The 16,782-nt window shown below is 48.0% G+C and overlaps 2 protein-coding genes across 2 annotated transcripts in view; one reads left to right on the forward strand and one right to left on the reverse strand.

The window, feature by feature from the left end:
* Positions 1-4,971, reverse strand: part of TMEM63B (transmembrane protein 63B) — a 60,357-nt gene extending 55,386 nt beyond the window's left edge. The window contains exon 1 of the mRNA XM_067293216.1: positions 4,924-4,971. The gene's annotated coding sequence lies outside the window, so the exon portion shown is untranslated. The remainder of the gene's footprint in view (positions 1-4,923) is intronic.
* Positions 4,972-10,957: 5,986 nt separating this feature from the next.
* MRPL14 (mitochondrial ribosomal protein L14) lies at positions 10,958-15,299 on the forward strand. Its single transcript, XM_013943857.2, has 3 exons — positions 10,958-11,030; positions 12,497-12,590; positions 14,632-15,299. Exons 1-3 carry the CDS (start codon positions 11,018-11,020, stop codon positions 14,996-14,998), a joined length of 474 nt encoding a protein of 157 aa, XP_013799311.1. The 5' UTR covers positions 10,958-11,017; the 3' UTR covers positions 14,999-15,299.
* Positions 15,300-16,782: the final 1,483 nt, after the last annotated feature.

The following is a 16,782-nucleotide window of genomic DNA, read 5'->3' on the forward strand; positions in this document are numbered from 1 at the left end:
ACTCCCTCCTTCTCCCTCCCTAGAAACCTTCATTCCAGTTTCCAGCTCAGCCTACAAGCAAACTCCAAACTCCCAGGCTTACTTTCAACAAGCACTTCTGCAGCTTGGCTCTGCCGCCAGGCTCCAAGCGGGAAGCCTGGGGCTGGAGTAGCAGAGGCGGCTGTAGGGCAGGAGCGAGGAGCACCAGCACAAGAGCACATTCCTTGCTTTGCACTCATGCCAACACTGGCCTGCTCAATAGCTGTGATGCCTGAGTTCCGGGTGGGTCTTGACGAACCCCATATTGTATCTCTGGCTGGACTTCCACTCCCACCGGCAGTGGGGTGTAGGTGAGAGCGGCAGACCTCCTTTGCACAGCAATACACATGGCCCAAAGTACAGAGCGAGAGCACTCTCCCCATGTGCCAGAACAGGGAAATCCTGCCAAGAAAGCTTCCTCTCTCCAGTACTTGCAGCTCTCATGCTGACCTGGGGTGAAAGCAGATGGGCATGCTTATGGAAAGACACTTGCTTTCTGCCTGCTCAGCCCAGACAGGGGCCCTGGGGACAAAGGAATGGCAGGAGATACAGCTTTGTTGAGACCAGACAAAGGCAAACCTTCCTCTGACTCATGCAACATCCCAGAGGACACAACCCATTAGAGACACGGCTGCTCCCTTCCCCCTACCTCTGAAGCCATTAGGCAAGGCCTGTGACTCTGCAGAGCTAGTTCAGGTGGTAGCAAATCCACCCCTTTGCTTCAGACTTTCACTGGGGCCTCAGTGTCAAGTTGTGTGAAAAACGCAGAGTGGACAACACACAGCAAGGACTGGCTCCTCTCTACTCCTTTGCCCCTTGCCCATGCCTGCAGCGGGGCTTAGGGCCGGCCTGGAGTGAGGCTCTCCAGTGCACGGCACGCACTGGTGACACCAGCTTCCTGCCTTCCCCCCCCCCCCCCCCAGGCTTCCCTAGGGATGCCAGCTGCCATCTGCACCAGCAGTCTCACCGTATGCTAGAGAAAACCCGCCAAGGACTTCCCCACAGTTTGGGTTTGTTCCTCCCTGTCACAACCCTCGCTTCCCTTTAAGATGTTTGTTAACCCTGGACTTTCCTGCCATGGCAAACCTCTCTGGGACAAGCAGTGGCTGTACCGTGCAGGGAGCAGGCTGGCCCGCCCGTGTACAAACTCCCAGCCGCATACCGGAGGAGTCGCCAGTTGGAGGGATGGCTGCACGAGGGTGACAAACTGCCCTGCCAGCAGGCACTGGAGGGCTCAAGGCTGTTTCTGACTCGTTACCATAGGCATGGAGGTGCAGCCCAGCAAAAAAATCAAAAATTCAAAAACAAGACACCAAAACCCTTGCGCCAACAAACGAAGCCTCAGGGAAGGGCCACGGGAAGGCAGCAGGGCAGTTTCTGACCTCCGCCTCGCCTGCCTGTTAGTGGCCTGACCCCATCACCACCGGGCCTAGTGACAGGCTGGCGTGCAAGCTCTCACTTGCAGGAAGGAGCAGAAGTAGCTCGAGGGACTGTCACCAAGGATTGCTCTCACCTCCTTTGTTCCCAAACTCTGGAAAGCAGCTGTTAGATTAAAAAGGCCTTAACAGTACTGTCATTAAAGGACATGGAAACAAATCCTTGAGGTGGTTCCATTTTCCAAACATTCCTTATCTTGTTATCTTGTTTCATCTCTGCACCAAAAAAGCCACAGGGAAGATCCAGCCCCAGTCGCTAGTAAGCCCCATCATCCTTGCCTCCATTACCAGACCGCAGAGCTCTCAGATGCTTTGATATGCAAATTTGCCACTGGATCCATTATCAGCACTATCTACAATTAACTGCACACAGAGTATCCTACACTAAGGGCCTTCCTGGGCACTAAACAGGTGCCCTCGGCTGGACATGGTTCCCATCAGACAGAGCAGGTCCCAGCTGTCTTCTCCGGGATCAGCAGGTGCCACCTGCTGAGGTCCTGGGTCCCCAGCATACGGTGTCACCCCAGCTGCGAGAATTGGGACAGGGCGTTATGTTCTAGGAAGCACGCTTATCTGAGGTTGCACCTCTGTGCTGAAGGTGAAGGTGGCAATGGAGTTGCTGGCAGGACTCTACAGAGCTACACATGACCCAAGGTATTTTATCTACCTTTGGCTCAAGGAAAGCATAATTAGCAATGGACAAAAACAGGCCATCAGCTCTGCCAGCTCTCAGGCTTTTATCACAGATTTTATGCTATCAGGGAGTTTCTTAAAGCCCTAGTTCCTTGAACCAAGTGATTTCATGAGAATATTTTATTTTTTACATACACATTTATCAAAAAAAAAAAAAAAGCAAGTTCCTAGCCCATTTTTTTGTTGAAAAAAGCTAAAAAATATGACCAAGGATATTTTAAAAGCCTAGAAAGAGAAAAAAACAATAGCAAAAAAGCAAAGAACTCAGCATTTTTCCTTTTTTTTTTTTTTTGCTCCACCTCATGACTTTGGGACATTTCAGGATAGTGACACTGTGCTCTGGTCAAAGGGGAAGAAAAATCAAGCATTGCAAAGCCTCATGGCAATGCTCTCTTGTCAACAAAACCAATGTCCTCAGAAAATACAGTAGCTTCAGTTCCTTCCAAGGTTACTGAAGACAGGAACAGACCAAAAATAGACTTTGTGCAACAAAATATACTTATGAGCCAAACCAGGGTCTCTTCCCAACCCCCTCAAAGGCTTCTTCTCTCATGTTTATGTACCTCCCATGCTATCTGGGCGAAAACTGCAGAAAGGACTTACTATGCTGTAAAGACAGCATATTCCTACAGCTAAAAGGTTCTAGATGCAAAAGGTCTTTCCTAGGTAGATACAAGCTAATTGCAGTCATTAGAAGTGCTTAATGCTTTGCTATTTCTGGTTTGAACAGTGTCCTCCTGGAGTTAGTTATAAGCTGAGTGGCTGGCTTTCTGCACTCTCAGAAACATTACAGAATAAAAAGCTATTAGACAATATGGCATAGGTGTTTGGAAGGGAAGGTTATCTGTCCCTGCAATGCATTTGCAAAGGCTGTGTCCCCATGCAAAGATGGGGCATCTGCAGGACTGTTCAACAGGCACCAGTGCCACCCTTCAGTCCCTTTGCAACTGCTGTTAACAGGACACTCTTGCCATGCAGCCAGTGGCCGTACACATTTCCTCCTGAGGAGGACAGGATGAAGGATACTTCCAGAATAACAGACAAATGCAGCGTGGGGTCTTCTCATAGAGTATGCACAACCAAATTAGCATTCCCTTGGCACCTATATATCAGCCCTTGGCTTCCAACTCCTGTAACTAGGGGAAGAGTGGCGGAAAGAAGTGCCTGGAATCCCAAATTCCTGAATACCTGGTCTCCAGCCATCTGAGAGCTATCAGACCTGCTATGGGCACTGAGTTGACTGCAGCCACATCCCAGAGTTTTGGTGTGATGCCCACAACAGGCAGCTACATACAGATGCCTTGCATGTGCTTCAAGACAGGAGGAAGAACTATGGTATGCCAATTTGGAGGGTTGGTGATTAAAAGACAGCAGAAAGGGACCGTCTGTTTTGCTGCACGACCATGGACACAAGCCCTATCAAACAACTCTCTCTACTAAGTTCTCCAAGGTACAAGAGGCAGAGTGATATTACACATTCGCCTGCTGTTCTCGTCTTTGAGAATATCCCTCCTCCTTCTCAGCTAGTCAGTCACAACAGTGGCACACTGGGAGGGAGGGAGGGAGGAAGGGAGGGAGGCGAGTCTCCCAAGACCTAACACACAGAGAAGCCTTCCACAGAGCAACGTCAACATCTCAAATGGCACCTGGAAGTAAGATGGTAGCCTTGTAAAAATGGGTACAACCACCCCAGTGAGCAAGAAAACTGCACTCTCCACCAGCGGGGAAACCTGAGGGAAGGTGCATGCAGAAGGCAGTGCTACGGTCCCACCAGACAACAGAAACGTCTGGGAGAGGTGAAGAGCTCTCCGGTAGCCAATGCGGAGCTCCAGACCGCCCCATTTCTGCAGCTCCTCACGGAGCAGACAGGCACCACCTGCACCGCCGACCCCACCAGCCCACCTGCGAGCCCTGGTTTACCGTGGGCAAACTCTGCCTGCTCCCTTCCCCTCTGAGATCCAAAAGGTAAGACAAGGAGGACATCGCAGGACAAACCATTTCATGTCCCTCCCTCCCTCCCAGACGGGCAGGCCTTAAAGGACCCTACGGAGGCTCTCAGGCCTTTGCTAGAGACGCTTATCTGCTCCCCGGCATTTACCCTGCCAAGAGCAGCTCCGCTTGCTCCAGCCAAGACGCAGCTCCTCGGGGCACGGGTCCCCCTCGCGCCGCGTCGCGCCAGCCCGGACGGGCCCCGGCGAGCTCCCCGCTCAGGTTTAACCTGCCCCGACGGCGCAGCCCGTAAATCACGGCGCGTCCGCTGCGACAGAAGGGGAGAAAACCGCTCCGCGGGCAGAGCGGGGGCCGCGGGGTGGCACCGGCGGCGCCCGGGGCGGCGCGGGCAGCGGCCCCGGCCCCGGCCCCGCAGCGCCGCGGCGGCGCTCGCCCAGCCCCCGCGCCAGCCCGGCGAGCCCCGCCGCCGGCAGCCACGGGGACCCACGGGGGCAAGGGAGCAACAGAAAAAAAGAAAAAAAAACAAGAAAAAAACAATTATGGGGAAAAGCCGCGCCCCGAGGTCCCGCACCGCGCCGCGCCCGACCCTAAGATGGCAGCGGGCAGCGCGGCGCCGCGGACCCACCGGCCGCCCCCGCCGGGACCCCGCCGGGCGTGTCCCGCTCGGCGCGGCGCGGCGCGGCGCCCGCAGGGAGCACAGCGGCGGCGGAGCGCCGCGCCCCCGGGCCCCGCCGCGCCGCGGGGTGGCGGAGCTGCGGCCGCAACGCCACACAAAGCCGCACCGCGCAATGCAGCGCCCTGGCGCGACGCCCGGCGCCTCGCTTACCCCCGTGTCAGGCGCGGACTGGCTCCCCCCGGGCCGCCTCTTCGCCGCGCCGCGCCGCGCACGGAAGCGAAGCCGCCGCCGCTGCCGCCGCCGCTCGGCTCGGCTCGGCGCGGAGCCCCCAGGTGGGCGGGGGCGGGGCGCGGGGGGGCGGGGCCTGCCGTGCGCAGCCGGCGGGCGGGGCCTCGGCCCCCGCGCCCCGCCCCTCGCTCCTGCGCTCTCACCGCGCCTGCGCGCGCGGCTCCGCCTGCGCGCGTGCCGGCGTGCGTGCGTGCGTGCGTGCCGGCGTGCGTGCGGGTGGAGGGACCGCGTCCTCCTCTGAGGTGCGCGGGGGGGGGGCTGCGCGCGGGCCCCCGCGGGGGGCGGTAACGGCCGGGCGGTATCGGCCCTGCCCGTCGGCGGCGGCCCGGGGCTTCCCGGCAGGGCCCAGCCCGTGGCCCTCGGGCGGCCTTGCCGCAGCCCCGGCCGGGCCGCCCGGGAGCTGGGTGCGGCCTGGTTGCTCGCGGGCCCGGCCTGGCTTGGGCCCTGCTCCCGCGGCCGTGCAGTGCCCGCCTTGGCCTCAGAGAGCCTGTGCTGGGCCCGAGCGCGCTAAAGCGCGTGTGGGGCTGCCGCCCTTGCCTCTGGGCCTGTAAGGCCGGGGGCATCCAGGCCCTCCGGGCACCGCCTGCTAGCTCGCTCAAAATGGCTCTTGTCCCGGGCATTGCTGGTGCTCCGCGCAAGGGCCCTGTAGCTCCCAAACACTGACTATGGGTTGCTGCTCTGAAAAGAGTGAGAAGCATTGGCCGCAGCGATGATACGTGGGCAGGTTTTGAATGGCATGCTGCAAGGTCGAGAGTTGTGCCATCTTGGGAGTGCAGGTGGGAGCTGGAGCTCTGCGCCGTGCACAGCCAGGAGCTTTTGTCTGCTGTGCGCGCAGGGCACCGTGGGTGCAGCAGCTGGCAGCATCTTGCCTCTCCAAGGGACAGCACCCTCAGCTCCTTGCTGAGTTTCTGCCAGTGCCATAACACTCTAGCTTGGGGGAGAAGGAAAACACAAAGTCTGTTTTGACATCTTGAAAGACTGATGTATGTTCTCCAGAGCATTTCTCTGCTTCAGAATTAATTTGGGCTAATGCTGCCTGGATTAGGCTCACATGGGTGCGAGCAGTCTTGCAGCAAAGATAGACCCAGATTCCTGTGTACTGACAAGTGCAGTATTTTTTTGTGTGTGTCACGGGGACTCGGGAAGTGTGGGCAGTAGTCTGTGCTGTGCTGATTCTTCTCCAGAAAAGTCCTTTGGAGGTCCAGTGAGTAAGGGGGGGCAATTTGGGGAAGGAGACTGTGTGATGGGTTTGTTATTATAAGCATGTAAGAGACTTATTCCTTGTGGTAAAAGTGGACAGATAATAAGCCCTTGTAAAAGCAGGACACGGGTGCCAATCTGAGCTGTGTTAGCTTGTCTGGTTTGAAAATTCTACTAAGATTACCTGGGACGGTCTTGTATAGGAAAAGGAGAAACTGGTGTAAGGGAAGTTTTTGAGTGAGAAGCAAGGGTAACTCCAGTAAAGTTGCAGATCACTATGTGCTGCACTGCAGAATAAGTGTACCTTTGTTGTCAGGTTATGTCTTCTTTAGCCTGAGTTCTGTCCGTGTTAGGAATCATTTACTGTTGTAGCTTTATCAGGAGGGCCCATAGCCACCGTCATTCTTCGCCCTGTGAAAATCTAGCCCAGGTCGGTGGTTCCTGATTTTTTTTTTTTTTTTTAAATGTTTGAGCCACAGCTCCCCACTTTCTCTTCCTTCTTACTTGTGTCCTCTTCCCTGCCACAGCTACCCCTCAGTGCAGTTACTATTTTCTGGTTTGTGATTGTACCTTGCTGGTCAGGACCTGGTAGCCTAGGTCAGGGCTGGAAACAGAATCTGATCTTTTGGCTTGCCATCTATTGTCCTGTTCCCAAGACCTCAATACTTTTAGAAAGATGAAAGATTCATTTGTGATGTGATATGTGTAGCATAGCAACCCCCTTAGGAATTGGAAAGCAGTGCTAAGTTAGGGGAGAACAGCTGGTTCTTTGAACTCATTTGGAATTCCAGAAGACACAGATGAAGAAGGATGTCCCTGGACTTCGCCTCCAGAGACTAGAACAATAGCTTTGGATTAGTTATTTGCTCTACCACAAATTTCCTTTGACCTTAGACAAGAAGTTGTCCTCCCTGCAGCTTAATTTCCTTCTAATACACTGAGAATAATCCCTTCTTATTTTAGTACAGTGCTGTGAATATGAATATATAAAATGGATTAAGGTGCTACAGGAATAAGAGCCATAAGTACCTTAGGGATGGGACTTCTGGATATTTAAAATGTCAAAAGTAAATTTTCCATTAAAGGTATATTCAGACCATCTTTTTTATCTACTTTTTCTGATTGTGATCTGGAAAACAAAATTAGTGTGTTTCACTTGAAACCTGTAGGAATGGAATTTCTTCTTTCCTTGATGGATGTAATGAGTTTCTGTTGGTAACCTGGATTAATAAATATCCTGTTTAATAACTAATCCTGTTCATAAACTGAATTCTAGAAGAGTTAAGTCCTTTTTGTGAATCTTGGTCTTTCTGTATGTCATTAATGTAAAACCAATTATGTCTTGGTAATGAATATCTCAAGTATTTTTAACATGCGCAAGCCCTTAATCACATCTTTTCCTTTATGAAGAAAGCTGTGAATGGATTGAGTCCTGTAGTTCACAGTTGGTTCTTGTAGCTCACACTGGCAGACATTCTATAAATAAACCTTCAGTGGCAGAGTAGGGGTTTAGGTATTTGTATTGTGCATATTGTCTTGGGTTTATTTCCTGCATTTTAATGATGGATGACAGATGCAATTCGAATCTTTGTGGTTCCCAGAGCATGTCCATTTCGGTCTTTCAGAAGAAGAAAGGATATGTTGGCTCCCACTGTTTGACTACTCAGATAGGATTGCTACTATTAAAGTGAAGAACATTTTTCTTGTTTTATTTTGTATGTTTGACAGCAGGTTTGGGGTAGTAGGCTTCAGCATTTGCTTTGCACATTAGTTCATTTTCCCTATGTCCTGCGCATGTGGATGAGTTACTAGCAGAAAGAAAAGAAAAAATGGAATGACTGTGGAACTACAGATTGTGAGGGAGGGAATTGGGAGCAGATGTCATTTCCAAAAATTCCCATTAAAAAAGAAGGCAAGACTGGATTGTTAGCTAATAGAACTGTTTAAAAGTGTTTTTACTCTAGGATACAGACAAGGTAAGAACAGCATCTTGACTTTTTTTTTTTTAATCCTATGGGGTATATATACCATTAATAAAAACCTGGTCAGAGCCATTTCCCTGTTCTGCTGAGTGTTCAGGCACAGACCGTTTTAGTGCTCCCATGACTGTGTTAGTCATGCAGGTTCAGAGTGCTGTTGTAATGCACATCAGTGTTTTTGCAAAAATGAAAGAGATTTTTATCTTGTTCAAGTCACCTAGTGTTTCTCTTAAGATACTGTTGCTTTAAATCAATGTAAGTCTGGCTTGTCAATGAAAGGAGAAATCCCAGTGTTGTGTTTTGCCACATCCCCTTGCACCAGCATTCATGTGGCTGTGTGATGAGTTGGATCGGGGAACTGATCTGGCTGAAAACTGTTCCCGATTTACACAAGTGCTAGTGCCAGCATAAGGGGAGTGATGGAAATGTGAGCTGGGGGGGTGTAGGACTTTCTTCCTTGGTATAGCCTGCCCTGATGTTGGTTCAAAGTGAGTATGTAATTCCATCCTCCTTATCTGGAAGACGTCCTTGCTTCATATCAGCTCCCTGAGGCAGGCTCCTTGCCTGTTTGCATGTGTTTGACGAAAATACTGTATGTTGCTTGCTTCTGTTAGTTGAGATGAAATTTTCCAGAATTCCTTCATTCAAAAACCACTTAAGCTTGTGGTATTAATAAATCACGTCTTTAATCTCAAGGGAAAATGGTGAAGGTGGTAGCTTTAATGAGGCACTTGAAAATGGTACAGTGGATTAATAACTTCCAGAGGTTTAAAACTGGTGAAGAGTTCCTTTGTTTTGCGGTGTTTGAATTTGATGTCCATCTTTTGCATTGAATGGAGTAATGCTGAAGGGTCCTTGAGAAGGGAATGTTTGCTCTAACAGGTTATTGCATGTTCAAACTTATTCAGTGAAGTAGGAATTGGGTCATTTTAGTGAATATTTGATTAACAGACTCCTCTCTCCACCCTTTTCTAAATCTTACTGTGAACTCAGTCTGAGGTCTGTGCTAACTTCTGGCTGATATGTGGAACTGAGAGAAGCAAAGCATCTTTAAGATTTTGGATATAAGAAAACAGGGCTCTTAGCCATGAGATAAAACAATTGCTGGAATTTAGATACAGTGGTGCAGGAACTGGGAGAGAAGCTGCTCTGCGTGATTCTGCAATTGCTTCTTTGGTGCAGCTATATGTGGCCTACATTGTATCAGTAATTGCCTTTGTGTTGAGCCTTTTATTTTAGGATAGTGTCTGTTTAAATGCTACTCTTGCCTGGCATGAAACTTTGAAATTAATCCTGCTTTGAGCAGGAGGTTGGACCAGATGACCTCCAGAAGTCCCTTCCAAGATAATTCCTTGATTAGGAGTGTATCAGTGATTAAGTATGAAGCAGTGGTGTTGCTTTGTCTGTTCAAGACATTCCTGTATCAATTGGGCAATACTGGCCCTAGGCTTCTGGGAATTGCCCTGCAAATTCTGCTGTGCTTGAGGGATCCTGGGATATTCTTCTTAAACTCTTGAAAGCACTGAAACCTGGCAAGAGAAGACTTCAGAAAGCCACCTTCTGAAGCAAACTCAGGTCATTAGCATTCCCAGTGCATGTGCTAAGTGCTGCCTCCTCTCTTCTGAGCTTTTTAAAGGTGTGAGGCAAAATCTACATTGGGAAGGAGAGAGATGTTTGGCTCGGTGGGGCTGAGGGAGCGGTTGCCTTTCATCACCATAGGATGGCTCTTAAACTTTGGCACCACTCTGAGCGTTCATGTAGCAGCACACAGAGTGACAGAGTGAATGACTTCTGTGCCCTTTGGAGTTTAGGATTAACTGTTTTGCAGAGGGGGAAACCGAGGGCACAGGAGATCGAGTGCCCTGTTCAGAGCAGCAGAGGGAACAACTTAGAACTAGGTCTCATTGAGGAGTGTCTGGAAACAGAACAAAACTGTTGGCTGTTCAACTTCCTTTCTAGAAGTGGCATGTTACAATGGCTGAAAATGTGATTCACTGTTCGTAAATCCACTTGCACCCTTGCATGCTGTACTCCGTGCCACAGATGCATTCTTCTCTTCCCTCTACCCCAAACCTTCCTGTTAATTGGTAACATCTCCCTGTTTATTCAGTTCTTAAAAAAAATGTTTCATACCAAATAATCAATCATACAAAGTTTTGTAGCTTCTGACACATCTTAACCTGCTGAGGAAGAATTCCTAGCAAAGAGGGGGTATTGAGTCATCTGGAAAAATAAACCATCTTTTGTCACTTAACACTGTGGATGCTTCTACTGGGAGTTTTGTAACTTCTGATCTTCACTGACTTCATGGGGTAGAAACAATCTGTGATTTTTCCCAAGAGTGGGTGAATAGAAGTGGGGGGCAATCATAGCAGCTGGACTCACCAGAGAACATCTGTCGAAGCCCACAGAGGCTGACTCACTGCTAGTGCCTCTTCAGGCCTTCTGGAGGGATCCAAGGCTTCTGTGCGGTTTTGGAGTAAGTAGGAACAAGATTGCACACTGGGTTTGGGTTTCACACAGGGAAACAGTACACCCAAGTACAGAATGGGATGCAGGCTGTCTTCCCTGACAACGAAGGGTGTGGGTTTACAGCAAGGTAACTAAATCTAACTTAGATATCCTAGCAAGGCCCAGGTAATTGGGCTTTGGTTGCCAGCAGCACTGTAAATACTGCAGGGCCTTGTTTTCGTTAAGAGTGCGTAGCTAGATAAGTAACTGTTGCAAAAACACAGCCTTTTTTGAATCAAAGTTCAGGGAAGAAACAGTGCAAGAGAATTCTGAAGAGAAGCTGAACTCATCTGGAGATCATCTGCACCACAGAAAAGTGGCTTTTTATGGCAAATAAATGTAAGCTTTCACTGTTGCTGATCTCTCTATGCCAAACTTGCCTGTGTGACAGGTGAGACAGTTTGCCAGGTACTGGAGAACACATGCTTTGTTCAGGAAGCGCTGCTACAAAATTCCTGTGATGTACATCTCCAGTGCTTCTCACCCTGCTGTTAGGTAACACTTGATCTGCAGGACTGTTGCAAACCCTAAAAAAGAAGTATATCCTCAAGTAAGCAAACACACATGGGGAAATAAGAACAATAAACAGTGAAGATTTAGCCTGTTTTTTACTTGGTCGTAGCAAAAGCAACTGTGGTAGCATCTCTCAGAAGGCTCTGTGGATGTTTTTTTTTCCCCCAGAGAAGTTAGGTCAGCTTTGTTTTTAAAATAAAAGTGAAGAAAACTGCTTTAGAATGTGCTGCTACAGAATTTGGACCTAAGCTCATCGAAATTGGCAAAGGAAGATAAGAGGGCAATATATCTTTAATGTTTACTTCAGAAGTGAGAGAAGCAGAGCATGTGTTGGTTACACTAGCAAGGCCTGAGTAAGTGTTGTCATGGGGCATTAGTTGCAGTCAGATACGAAGTCCTAGCACTACCTGAGTTGGACTGAAAGATTACTGCCTCTGCAGCCTTATTTCCTCTGCTCACCTGGATCTGCTGGCATAGCTGCTTGTGTCATTGCTCCCTAAACTGTGTTCAGCAAAGTGATCTTGGTTCAGATAAGCCTTTGAGCATGCAAGCTTCCCAATCAGTTTGACAGAATGAGATTAGGGAACAGCTATACGTGTAGTTATGGGAAGAGGGTGGGGTAAACTCAGTCAGAGGTTAACCTTGTAACCAGCTCTACTGTAGCTGGGGTAATGTCTTAGTGTGGAGCTAACGTTACAGGGAACAGTTTCATCTGGGCAGCTTTAACAGGGCAAGATTGGCCAGGGAGTGATTCTGAACTCTAAACACAGGCTGCTGAACACCTTGTGCGTACTAAGAGTGAGCATGCCATGATCAGCGTTGGAGCTTTGTTTTGTTCCTTGTCTAGCAAATTGTTTCTTGAGGCTCTGATGGGAGTCTGCCGTGTATCTCTATTTTTTTAATCTGTTTTATAGGTAACTTTGCTAGCTGTTACTGGTCATGGAAGTCTCGAAATTAGGAACTCTGTTCACATCCAAAATTCTCAAGCCTGTTTGTTGCTACATGGTTCATAGTGTACAGATAGGCCTTTACCCCTGTGCACAGAAAACTGCACTGTGGTGGTGCTGAATCCAGCTTTACAGTATAGGCATCTGAATTATAAGTCTGTTGAATTCATTCAGGGGCTGTTATTCTACTTTGTAGCATGCTGAGGATGCTTTTAGCACTGTATGCTGTGGATTGCAATGTCTAAAGGGTTGTTGAGACTCTAGTGTGTGATTCACATTAAAAAGAAAAAAAAAAAGGGAAACAAACACTGTCCAATTTCCATAATCGTTTTGTTTCTCATGCAGGGCAGATTACCAAAATCCAAATGGCTCTCTTGAATAGGCAACTGGGTTTATCCTTAACCCATCTACGCAGCACAGTCATCCAGCGACACTTCAGGTAATTTTCAAATCCTGCTTTTGTTTTTGTTTTCTTGGGTCAGTATCCTGATTCAAAGAGATGTTATTAAGTAGATCAAGCATAAAATATAGTCTAATTTGAAAAGGGTAATATAATTAAGAAAAACCCACAGATGTCATTTCATGGATTGTAAAGTGAGCCCCAACACAACTGGAGATGCAGGTTCCTGGCAATCTGAATATGGTCTGAACTCTGTATTCATATGCTTGTAAAGAAGTTTATAGGCTTTTGAGGATTCTTCTCCAGCCAAGTGAAAAAAAAGCAACAGTGAACCCCTGCTGATGTAAAGCCAATTACATATTTAAAATTCTTTCAGAGTTGGTCATTTCAGGTATTTAGAACAAGAGTGACAGGAAAAAAATTATTTCCTTCTACCTTAACAGTATCCCTTTCGTTATTTTTCTTTAGATGCTTTTCCAAGCTCAAGGCATTTAAAGCTTCTTAAATTCATGGACTTTGTGTTCTGCAATGTCTTACACAGAGCACACCAGTGCACTTGGTGTGGGTGTGGTGAATCTGTAGCATAGAGCTCTCTGAAGGGTCAGGGCTTCAGTTTGCAGGGTGTGAATAGTCATTCCCACAACTGTTGGTCTTCTATGGTCTAGAGAGGACGTTAAGACAATGTCAAGGGCTAGGTTTCAAGGAGGTATGTAAGTCTTATTGTCTTTCTCTGTAAATAGGCTGCATGAGAGCATAAAGAACAGATGCCAACAGTGGGAGGGAGGCAAAGTCCACGGAGTCAAGAAGTGCTACTGCTGTAGCCAGCAGTCTATCAGGGAAACCTATTCTGTGTGATGGGCCTGCTTTGGATGTGGGGTTCTGCTTCAAGACTGTGGCAGAAACAAAGCAATGAGGAAAAAAAAAAGTCCTCCTTGTGCAGTCGTTCTTGTCTGGCGGTACCTGGGCAATCTCACTTTCATAGTTGTCAGTTTGCTACTGTTGCTTTGTGAATTCGGTCCTACCCAGGTTTCTCCTTCTTCTCCCCGCAGTAACGCTCCAGATTAAAGGTCCCCAGTGGTCTTTATTTACTGTATATGCCTGTGGTCTTTAAAACTGTGGGAATGTAGGTTGATTTTACATGCTGTCTATTGGAGCAGTTCAGCTGACAGCAACTTGGCATTCTTGCAGCTGTCTGACCAGCATGTTTCTAGGTTCATACTACAAAGCAGTTGTTTAGCAGTAGAAAGGATCTTTCTGCTTTCCTGAAGATCTGTAATTGAGCCTCTTTTGGGGAGAAGCAACAAATCATGTGAATTTGAGCTTACCTGGGTAAAAGAATAGCTGTTCCTTAAAGGGAGGTGAATTATTTTTCAGTTTATTCCTGCTGTTCCCAAGTGTGTTAAGAGTCAGATCTACTGACTTAGCATGCTGCAGTATATTCCTATTATTTCCTACTCCTGCTAATCCTGCAGCACAAAGACATACAGAAGTGTGCTTCTTTCCAGGTTCTTCCCACATGGGGAAGGCATTGGTCTGTTAGACTCTGATTGGTGGCAGCTTGGCATAGTCACACCAGGACTTCAGAGGTTTCAGTGAGAGCAGAATAAGATGAGAGGGCTTCACAGACTTCACTGCAAAGAAGACTGGTCAGAAAATTCCTTGTTGCTGGGGAGTGCATACAAGATTGAAAGAATTTGACTTGAGTCTTAGCTCCCTGTAGGCTGTTTGTGGCAGAAGCAAGCACATTTTTTCTCCCATAAATTGAAGCTGAATTGAGTCATCTGTGATTGCTAAAAGACCCAGTAAGCGCAAGCCCCTCTTCACGCCATCCTTTAGTCATGTTTCAGAGCAGAACGGTCGTTTTATGTTTGACATTTAGTGAAGAGTGTGCAAAGCCCAAAGTAGCATCTGGCTTTCAAAAAGCACATTGAATGCAGTAAATTTGTCACCCATATGGTATGTATTTGCTGCTGGCTCCTTCTGAGTGGTTTGTGTAATGACAAGATCCTGCGCTGGGTTTGCCCTTGCTCCTCAAGGATTATTGAGATCTCTCTCTTAATTCTTTCCTGCCTTTTGCTAGTGTCACTGGAGCGTGCAGTGCAATACAGAAACTGACTCGTGTACGAGTGGTGGACAACAGCGCCTTGGGGAACACACCATACCACCGGCCACCAAAATGTATCCATGTGTATAACAAGACCGGAGTTGGCAAAGTAGGAGATACCATTCTTCTGGCTATCAAAGGAGAAAAGAAGAAGGCTTTGATTGTAGGGCAGAAGATGCCTGGCCCACCCATGACCCCTAGATTTGATTCCAACAATGTGGTACTCATAGAAGACAATGGAAATCCAATAGGGACTAGAATAAAAACACCAATACCTTATATCCTGCGACGGAGAGAAGGAGAGTTCTCCAAAGTACTGGCCATTGCACGCAACTTTGTGTGATGGTTAAGAAAAGTTTCTAGCCATCCTGTTTATATCCTTTCATGCAGTAACTGTTTCTTGATCCTTTTCTAGAAAAGGGTGAAACATATGAGAAAGTGGAGGTTCATAAAAAGTCTCTCTTCCTGTTTATGAACTATAAACAACTAGTTTCAATATTGAAATATCTTGTTTTTCCTCCAAATGAATGTTGTTTTGTTTCACAGAAACCTCTGCAGTGTGTTTGGGAAGTGCTCCTTCACTCTAATTGCTCCTGTGGTGTTAATTTGGCCTCTAATCATTAAAATGAAAATATGGAAATCCTTGTTTTGTATCACTTATACTCTCTTTCCCCTGTTTCTGCATTCCCCAGTTGTGTTGGAGCAAGACACAAAGCTCAGTTCCTGCCCCAGTGACTTCAGGATCTATAAAATGGACTCACATATACTAGAGTGGGAGAGGTGACAGTAGAGCAGTATAATGACCTATTGGTGCCTTGGGTGTTTTTGATAAAAGGGTTAGTGTCTATGTCTTTGCAGAAGAAAAAAGTTTTTAGGAGGGATTGGAATTGGGAAAGCCTCAGGGCCTACAGCTTTGGCGTGTGGCTGAACAGGGTGTGCTAGAGATGGGGAAGAAGAGGTAGGAATGGGAGGGAAATGTGTTAGGCTTGAGATGCAGCCTGTGCTTTCCACCTGACCAATCTCGGGAAATTAACTTCTGTGTTCTTTGGACTAATACAAGGGCTGATTCAGATTGAAAGCCCCACGGGAAAAAGCTTCTTTTTGGACTGCTTTTCTGGACTGTTTAAACCTAGGCTTGTCCATTATCTGTTGCCAATAGGCAGCCCATGCATGTTTGTGAGACTGGCTGTTGTTTGGTGACGCTTCCTAAGCTCAGGCACAATAGTGGGCAAATGCTACTGTATTGCTTTCAGGGCCAACTGTGGTCCAGGAGCCAAACAGCTGCCTTTATATGGAGCCAAGCAGAGAAACTTCATGCTAGCTGCAGGTAAAATGACATGGCAGCAGAGCACTCCTAGAGCTGGCAGTGCTGGTGAGGAGGGCACAGGGAATGCAGCCAGCAGGAGTCTGGCTGGGCTTAGTCTCCCAAGCTGATTCCGTGCAGATCTGATAGCCGCTGTAGGGGCTTTGCCCTGTCTCCCTCTCTCCTCCCTGTCACAATGCTCTTTACCTCAGCCCTGCATTGCCCCTACGTGAAGATCTCCTGGAGACCGCAGTGCTGAGCCATCCCGATTTGATCTCTTGGCAGATCTGTTTGTCCCATTTCCCCACTGTCCCCGTGGTATCCAAATCACCCAAGAAAAAGAAGAGCCGTGGACCCTCACACCTCTGTTACTCCAGGTAATGAAGATATGATTATACTTAATCTTTAAACTTAAGTTTAGTCTCAACCTTTAAGTAATGCCACTTTTTCCCTTAGTAAAGGTTCCCTGTGAATTGGAGAGGCCCAAACTTATGTACAATGCCCAGTTCAGTGCAGAAAGAGAGATTGCTTCTTGCAATGTGTTGCTTGTGTGCTGCTGTCCACAGGCCAGTGAATGTTGGAACTGTTGCTCTAAATCCTAAACTCTGTGGGTGTTTTCTTTAAGCCTTCAAACTGCTTGCTGTCATAGGGTTCTGCACACTGACACAACAGCAAAGCAGATACTAGCCTGGCTGATGTCAGTCTTTCCAGCCCATCTGAGGGCAGTCGACTTCAAGGAGAAACTTTCTGTGCTTTGGAGATGATGTTTACGCCACTTTGCTAAGAGAGATAGAGAGTAAACTCTATGTATTGGTCACGGCAAT

The sequence above is a fragment of the Apteryx mantelli genome, chromosome 3 (assembly GCF_036417845.1).
Source record: "Apteryx mantelli isolate bAptMan1 chromosome 3, bAptMan1.hap1, whole genome shotgun sequence".
In the NCBI taxonomy this organism is placed as follows: Eukaryota; Metazoa; Chordata; class Aves; order Apterygiformes; family Apterygidae; genus Apteryx; species Apteryx mantelli.

What these genes read in the sequence shown, in the direction of transcription:
- MRPL14 (XM_013943857.2), top strand. An exon ending in GTCATCCAGCGACACTTCAG is followed by an intron (nt 12,591 to 14,631) that starts GTAATTTTCAAA and finishes GCCTTTTGCTAG; the next exon opens with TGTCACTGGAGCGTGCAGTG.